This window comes from Octopus bimaculoides, chromosome 3, assembly GCF_001194135.2.
Source record: "Octopus bimaculoides isolate UCB-OBI-ISO-001 chromosome 3, ASM119413v2, whole genome shotgun sequence".
Classification (NCBI taxonomy): Eukaryota; Metazoa; Mollusca; class Cephalopoda; order Octopoda; family Octopodidae; genus Octopus; species Octopus bimaculoides.
The window spans coordinates 122271988-122281483 of record NC_068983.1 but is presented as its reverse complement, the minus strand read 5'-3'; the positions used below and the strand labels follow the sequence as shown (position 1 = coordinate 122281483).

Sequence of the window (9496 nt, the reverse complement as noted above, 5' to 3'; positions counted from 1 at the left end):
AAGTCAGTAAATGGTGGGGTTGTGTTAGCCGCACATGGAGAAATAATAGGAAAATAAAAAATAATAATAAGGCAGAATGCTAAACTGAAAGCATATTTTAATATAGAAGTGTATAAGGAGGATTAAAAAGGATTTCTAACTGGCTTTCATTGCATGGGGAATTTTCAAGAAGAGGGAGAATGTATACAAAAATAATAAATATACCAATACATTATATTGTCTTTGAGCTTTTAAAGTTCAATGGTAATCCATGTAGATAATTGTTAGAAAGATTAGGATGCATGGAATTGAGAGTTGTGTTTTCTTTAAAAAAAAGGGGCTGAAACTTTATGTGTTAAGCAGGAAGTGTGGTGTCCACACATATACGTAATTAATTATGGGTATGTATAGATATATTCTAAGCATGTATGCGGATGTGTATTTATGTATATATGTATGTATATGAATAGATGTATGTGGGCAATGCCAGTACCACCTGACTGGCATACATGCCAGTGGCACATAAAAAGCAACATCCAAGCAGGGTCCTGTGCCAGTGGCACATAAAAAGTCCCATTTGAGTGTGGTAAATGCCATTGCCACCTGACTGACCCCGATGCATGTAAAAATCACCCACTACACTCTTGGAGTGGTTGGCGTTAGGAAGGGCATCCAGGTGTAGAAACCTTGCCAAATCAAATTGGAGCCTAGTGCAGCCCCCTGTCTTGCCAGTCCTCAAACAAACTGTCAAAGCAATGCCAGCATGGAAAGTGGACATTAAATGATGATGATGATGATGATGATGATGATGATGATGGTGTGTATGTGTATGAGCAAATGCCTGTATATGTAGGTATGTACATATACATATGAGTATGTACACGTGTACATGCGTGTGCACATGTATGTGTTTTTATGTAGGCATGCATATATATATACAAGCAGATGCACATACATGTGTACATGGACATGTAAGTATGCATGCATGCATGCCTCTGTGTGTGTGTGTGTATATATGTATGTACGTGTATGTATGTATGCATAAGTATGAATGTGTGTGTGTATATATGTATGCTGATATATATGTATATGTGTGCATACACGGACGTATATGTAGACACATCTATATATTTTCATATATGTGTGTGTCTAAATGCATGAATATGTATGTATATGTTTATGTCTGTGCAGGCATGTACATGTATCTGCGTGTGTGTGTATGCATGTATAGGCATAGGTGTGCATGTATGTATATCTACAATTAACTGTATGCACACATGCATATCTGTGTATGAAGTTATATTCATTTGTACATTTAGACATCAATATTTTACAAAACTGTTAAGAATAGATATACTTTCCTTGAAACTCTAGAGTATAAACACACTAATTCAAAATGTCAATAACCAATAGGCATTGACTGACTAATATGGATCTGTATTAATTTCTTTTTAGGGGTGATGGGTACAAAGAGTGCATATATATGTGTGTGTGTGTGTGTGTGTGTGTGTGTGTGTGTGTGTGTGTGTATGCATATACATATTTATGTATGTATGAGTATATATGTATATATACGTGTATGTATAGATATGTGTGTATGTGTGAGTGCATATCTCTGTAAATATGTGGGTGTATGTATATGTATATATATATATCATCATCATCATCATCGTTTAACGTCCGCTTTCCATGCTAGCATGGGTTGGACGACTTGACTGAGGACTGGTGAAACCGGATGGCAACACCAGGCTCCAACTAAAAATTTACCTTATTAATATATTTAACATTCTTCTATCATCTCTACTTAATTTATTTATTGTTCTAATTTTATATTTTCTACTCTACTTTATCTCTAATCATATATATATTCTAGGTTTGGTAGAAGAAACAGGATAAATAGAACTCAATCCATGAGTAAATAAATTTTATTACTTTTAATCTGCAGAAGTTACAAAGTGATTCAAGGACCAAGAGTTTCAAGCTTTTTATCTATTATTCTAATCTGTATTTCAATACCCTGTTCATACACTTGTTGTTTTCTTTTATGTTGAGGTATACAATAAGACTGTTGCTGTTACGAATTTGTTTTCTTCTCTCCTAACCTGACCTCCTTATTTCATTACCTTTCCTTATATTCTTCTTTCAATATGTCTAATACCACCTCCTATATATTTTATAGTGGAGGCACAATGGCCCAGTGGTTAGGGCAGCAGACTCACGGTCATAGGATCATGGTTTCGATTCCCAGACCGGGTGTTGTGAGTGTTTATTGAGCGAAAACACCTAAAACTCCACGAGGCTCCGGCAGGGGATGGTGGCAAATCCTGCTGTACTCTTCCACCGCAACTTTCTCTCACACTTACTTCCTGTTTCTTTTGTGCCTGTAATTCAAAGGGTCAGCCTTGTCACACTGTGTCACACTGAATATCCCCGAGAACTACGTTAAGGGTACACGTGTCTGTGGAGTGCTCAGCCACTTGCATGTTAATTTCACAAGCAGGCTGTTCCGTTGATCGGATCGACTGGAACCCTCGACGTGTGAGTGTATGTGCTCATGCATTTGTATGAATGTATATGTATGTGCGTGCATGTGTTACACTTCAATGCTCTATGTATGTATGTGTATTCATATGGATGTATTATGAATGACTTGTCTTTGTGTCAAGGAGTTGTATGCATGTATGTATCCATATGTATATGTAAGGTTCTGTGTTTTCTTTCCATTTTCATTTTTGATACCACTTTTCTATACTGCTACCTACATCCATCACACAGCTTTCTATTATCTTTCTATGCTGCTAGCTACATCCAGCACCAATTACCACCAATTTTTATGATTATCCATTCCTTGTCCTCTTTCCCATTATCCCTTGCCATTACCATCTCAATCAATCGACCTGCCATTCCTTCATCCTGTTACCTGGCTCCTTTCTTCTTGTCACTTGAATTCATCACTTGCAATTACTCTTTTTTCTACCCACTTCATTGTGACACTAACCAGTAAAAACAGGGACATTATAGAGCAGTGAAAGCATCTTTTGTTTTGCAGAGTACAAGACAACCTCGCTAACAAATGGAGACAATGTTGGATCAAGAGGACCATTCATTTTGTCTTGTTCAGGATATGACTTCTTTGGTGTTGGTGGTACAATAAAATGCACTGAATACATTCTAAAGTGGTTGATAAAAGAAGGGCATGAAGTTGTAAAAACCAAGCCAAAACTGAAAGGAAAATTTATTTCAGAATGATTATCATTTCGAGAGATGATTGTACTGAAACAGATCCATAAGAAGTGACCAAATTATATTTGTTTACTTAAGACAACAATAGAATGTCTTCAGATCATCTCAATCTGCATAGCTAAAAGGCTTTCATGTCTACGGTTTAAGTGGTGATAAGTTAATGTTATTGCAAGTGTATAAATAATTAGGAAGAGAATGAGGTCATAATTTTCAAAAAGCAAATAATACAAACAGTATTGTAAATATTCCATCTAAAATATTTTGTAGTATTAATTTACCTTTAAACATTTTCCCATCTTGAGAAGATATCCACTCTCCATTGATATAGGCCTTGTTGTGGACAAAACTGCTGTATGAAGACATTGCTCTATAAAAATGTCTCTGTAAACCAAATGCTGTTTTGCAAATGGGCAACATCTGTTAGGAAAAGGAAAACAAATTTATAAATAAACAAATGACGTTTTCAGACCTATCAGATTAATGAAAATCAGCACTTTTCCAGTTTTTTTTTTTTTTTTTGCCTCTATTCACATGAAAAACTAAAGACCACGTCAGTTAATACAGAGGTTAAAAATGCCATATGTGACAATACAGCCTTTTTTAAAAGCATTTGAACTGTGACTATATAGTCTGTTTTTAAGAGTATTCCAACCATCACCATCCCAAGCCTTAGTCTCCTTCATGTCACATCCTGTTTTTCTTGAAGAGCACATTAGATAATGTATTCCAGGATACACTATGCATGAAAAGTAAAAAGTAGGTTGACCATGTGTGCAATGCTTTTGATCATTGATCTGTTGGGTCAGAGCTGACCGGGTGATAAACAACAATAACAACTAATGGTGTGTGTGTGTGTGTGTGTGTGTGTGCGCGCACGCACACCAGCACCCCAAGCTAAAGAAGGTCTTCACTCACATAAGGTGTTGTTAACTGTTTGGTGGGATATGAAAGGTTTAGTCCACTTTGAACATTTAAACCCAAACCAAACGATAACAAAGGAGGTCTACTGTGAGCAGCTTAAGTTAGCAGTAGAAGAAAAATGACCATCTTTGGTTTCAAGACAAAAGGTGTTCTTCCATCAGGGTAAAGCTCGGTCATATACAGCGAGGATGACATTCCAAAGGCTGGAGCAGCTACCCCACCCACCATTTTAGCCAGGCATTGTCCCATCTGATTATCATTTATTCCACAGTCTTCAAAATCATTTGGACAGAAAAAATACAAATTCTGTAGATGAGGTCAGAACAGTACTGGAGGAGTATTTTTCGTCATGGACAAGTGAATTTTGGAAGAGGAGCCTTGCAAGTTTACCAGATAGATGGAAGAGCATTGTAGAAAATGAAGAAGAATATATTTTAGCTTAAAATAGAACTGTGTTTATATTAATTTTGAAAAATAAAAGAAGTATTAAAAAACTGCATTATTTATGGGATGACCCAATACATTTAAAAAGCAAAACTGATTGCCTGAGGTACCCTAATCGACCAAATAATTGTATCCAGACCTAGTTCAGGTCTGTGTATTAAATAATATTGAACTTATATCAAAAGAAAGCTCTCTGAGGAGCATCCTTAAAACTTGCCACTCATATTAAATGCTACTTTACATTTATGCAAATACAGGTGAAGTAACATATCTGATCCCTCCAGAAAAGCATATCACAAAGCTGGAAAGAACATGTCAGACTAGATATGATATCACCTTACTCAATAATATGAACTACAACGAATTTCAACCTTGAGTTTTAAAACCATACAATAACTTGCATGCAATTATGTTCAACTAGAATTGTGCTAATAAGAGTATTAAGACATCAAACCACATGAGAACATAGTGACCTATATGCATGACAGCCAAATGTTAGATGTCTAGGTTTATATCAACTTCAACACAAATTAACTTGTAGCACAAAAAATAAAAAACAGATTTCTTTTTCAAAGGTTACATTACACACAGATCTATTTCCATTCATTAGTGCTGTAGTCGTTACAGGAGTGGGGACTCAAAGTATCTCAGAGTCCCTTCTATACTTCAGGCAAGCAACTTGTATCAAAGCAGTCCTCTATCCTATATTTCAGCCTCAAAGAGTAGAGCAAATAGCCTACTGGATGGCTCCTGGCAAACAAGTTGTACTTGTTCTAAGTTCCAGTTTTTTTTTGGTTCTACATCTAGTGCCAGCATTAGAATTTCAGCAGTAGTATGTTCTGGAAAAAATAGAGGTGTTACATGCAAAGTTGTAGTCTCTTCATATATTAATGCATGTGTTCAAATAAACTGGTTACTGTAACATATACCTTACTCAGCTTCTTACTGGGTGAGTTGTTAAGAGAGTTAGACAAAATATCTTTCTTTCTGGCTGTTCACATTCTGTATTTAAATCCTGTTGAGGTCAACTTTGCATTTCATCTTTTTAGGATTGATGAAATAAAGTACCAGTCAAGTACTGTGGTCGATGATAACAACAAAACCCCTCCCCTCAAAACTGTTAGCCTTGTACCTAAATCAAAATCTATATTTAAACTCTCCAAGTAGAAAGGAAGAATACAGATTAGCATGTATGATCTGGCTAAGTCAAAATGGTTTTTTTTGTATTCTTCGTTTCAACTTGGAGAGTTTAAATGTGGTTATAAAAATATGTTCTTCTGTTGAAATGAAATTTCAGTAAATTTCTATATCTTTGTAAAGCTGCATTTGCATTTTACATTTGATGTAATGTTCACATTGCTTAAATAAATGGAGTCGCATACAAGCAACAAGGATATCCAGAGGTAATGCAGTACAATTGTTTCATGCAACTCCATTTAATTGAACAATGCAATCATTACATCAATTTAGCTAAATAGGTTAATACATATATGTGAAGTATATTTGCCACTTAAATGCAGCTAACCCCTAAGGGCGAATGCTACTGTAGCTTGTAGCCCCAGGAGAACATCTCCTCCAGCTGGCTATTGACACACTTTCTGTGCCTTGTTGGTATTTGCAAAGGGAAGTCATCCCTCTCATCGTCGATCTGACGTGATACGCATAGATCCAGGTTTCTGGGTATTTACCCTTCATCAGCGTATGACAATCACCGATCTTTGATGCGAAGGGGTCCCAATGCAAATACATATATCTTTTTTGCAGTGATGAAAATTCACTGATCTCAAAAAAGTGTAAACAAGCAATAATAAATCTCTGAACGAGGTATAAACAGTAGCAGCACGACAACATGAAGTATATTTGCCACTTAAATGTGCATGGGGAGTGCCTGTATTATCTGTATTATCTAGATAAACCTAGCCTGAATAGGAAACTGGAATGGAACACTAGCATACACCCCCAACAAACCACAAGATATGACAATAAAATCCCCATAAACTGATAACAATAAGAACAAAATATAATACAATACACAGATAAACAAATGGAATTAAATAACTACATACGTTGACAAAATTAAATTGAATACAAAAAAAAAGTAGGTATAAACACATGAACAAATAAATAAAAACAAATTAAACGAACATGTATAAACAGAGGATAGAGATAATACAGGCACTCCCCATACACACACATGCACTTACTAAACATAGACAAACATAGACACACATAGAGAGATATGCATGCACAAATATAGACACATACAATAGGAATACAAAATGCAAAATGGGTAATCGTTAGTAAGGGGGGACACACAAATAAGAAAGAAGAAAGCAAAGGACCACTGATGAGGTCACAGAAGTGTGACGAAAGAACTCTGGCTGAAATACGATTAATGTAATATAAAGCTGAAGCAAATTAACACCAAATATATAGTGCGTGTGTTTTTATTAGCTAAACTGGCAACATGACCATCCCCAAATACAACAATATCTGTTTCAACACATGATTTCACATCAAGAATCTTGCAAAACAAATATATATATATATAGATAGATAGATAGATAGATAGATAGATAGATAGATAGATAGATAGATAGATAGATAGATAGATAGATAGATAAATTTTTTTCACAATGAGATTAAAAAAACCAAAGCTGTGAAGATTTAAGAACATTTATAAATAGGTCTTACAGCTGTTTCCAGGATATTTATTATATCCCTTCATCAGAGACAGTGTGAGAAAATGGTTAAGCAATAGTTAATTTAGATAATTTATGAGACAAATAAAGGATATGTAATCAAGATAAATAAGAGATTATAAATAATAAATTACAAAGTAAAACTAAATTAGGTTACACTCAAATAGCAACCATCAAAATCTTAAATATGCATTAACTTAATAATAATAAGATTAAATAAATGAAGGGATTAAAACGATAAAGCAAGCAGTCAACCAAAATTTCAATGTCATCTATACAAAGAATTATAAGAGAAACTTCAATAAAGTAGGAACCAAACTTACCATTGTACATATGTGAAAAGGTTATATGAAATTAAAGCTAAACAAATTTAATATAATATCCTGGTATGTAGTTAAAGCTAAACCAAGTTAAAATAATATCCTAGTATGTAGTTAACTAACATCTCCAAAATAGATTAAAGAAATAGAAACGTATGTTTATTCATATGTAGACATCTGAAAGCTTTATATGTGATTTTGTTAACTAGGTCACCCTTAGAAAAAAGTATGAAATACAATTCTAAATTACAGAGGAAACAAAAATCTTTGCCCTTGTCGTAAGGGAAGATTTTCATATAATTGACCATTCTAAAGAATACTCCTTATTTTGGTCCTTAAGTTGCCAAATTAAACTACTAAGCGCCGTGCTATTTTGTTTCTTTCTATCTCTAAATGATGAATAATGATTCGATATTCTTTTCGAGATTTCAAGCAAAGACGAACCACTATAAATCTTAATTCCATTTTTGGTTAAAACATTACACTTGTATACAGTATTTTTAGTTTTTGCATTTCCATTTAGGAATTTAATTCTATTAGGATTAAGTTCAGATATTACTATGTTATTGTTATTATCAATATTGGTACTATTATTTTTGTTGACTTTTAGATTATCTATAACTGTATCACCTGGAAAATTCAGATTATTACCTATATTTATATTACTAGACTCTTCAATAAAATTAGAGCTTAATAGTTTCAAGTTATGAGCGGCGATAATTTGTGTCAAATTCTTGGTATAAATACTTTTTTAAAAAAACAACATAATGATTTGATAGGATTAATAACAATGACTGATTTATTTAGATTCTATAAATATATATTATTTTGCCAGACTTACATCTATTTGACCATGGATAAAAAATTTTTTTATGTTAACTTTAACTTTATTTTTATTATAGTACATTACAGATAAAACTTTTTAAGTGAGTTGGGATTTTTTCTCAAGTATCTAATGAATTATTTGATATAATGGTGTCGTTTTCATCTATCTACTTTACATCATAATAGTTACTTAATTTTTCATTTATATGTATATGTGAGATAATAACGATTACATCGTTATATTTGTTTACTTTTTACATTATCGATTAAATCCGTTCCTTCTTTTGATATTATTTTTAACATTGTATCTGAACCCCATTACTAAGTTAATTTATTATAATTTTTCTTAAACTTTGATAGCTGCAATCTGAATGTAACCTAATTTATTTTACTTATTATCATTTATTATCTATAATTCATATTCTCTAATTTATCTTGTTTACATAACCTTAAAATAAGTCTCATTACTGTTCTAAACTTAAAATGAAATATAATTATTTGATATGATTATATACATTTGAGTAGATTATATTTTACATAAATATTATTTACTAGATTTACCTCTCTTTGACCATTAATTTATAAATATATTTTTTTATTATAATATATAGCAGTTTATTTTCTTTCTTCGTTTTATTAACTTTCAAAAGTCCAACGGTCGTTATTGAAATTTACAGTGTCCCTTACTCTTTCACTACTTAACATCTTAGGTTAATATCCTAATTTAACAACACTACTGACTTACTTACTTACTTTACTATGTAACGGTTTTCTTAACCAATATTGTATGCAGTGTCAATATGTTTCATGTCATTTCAACCTGTTTATACACATGTAATTTAAAGACAACTTTTAATGTTGTCTGTTATTTACTGTCTGCTATGAATTAATCAAATCTGACCCTGAAGAGATACAATATTCCATATCTTATACATACAGGAGTGAGTCGGGATATTGCATCGAAATGTTCATAGGTCATTAATAAAGTCTTTACAATGGATCGCGTTATAGCTCTTATTTAAATTGATGTGCACACAAAATTGTATGATTAACAACCTTTCA

General features: G+C 33.0%; 1 protein-coding gene across 2 annotated transcripts in view; it reads right to left on the bottom strand.

Annotated features, from left to right (window-relative positions):
• Positions 1-9496, bottom strand: part of LOC106879957 (succinate-semialdehyde dehydrogenase, mitochondrial) — a 62243-nt gene that overhangs the window by 44956 nt on the left and 7791 nt on the right. For both annotated transcript variants that reach the window (XM_052966515.1, XM_052966516.1), the window contains exon 2: positions 3501-3639. In XM_052966515.1, coding sequence (XP_052822475.1) covers positions 3501-3639 — 139 coding nt within the window. The remainder of the gene's footprint in view (positions 1-3500; positions 3640-9496) is intronic.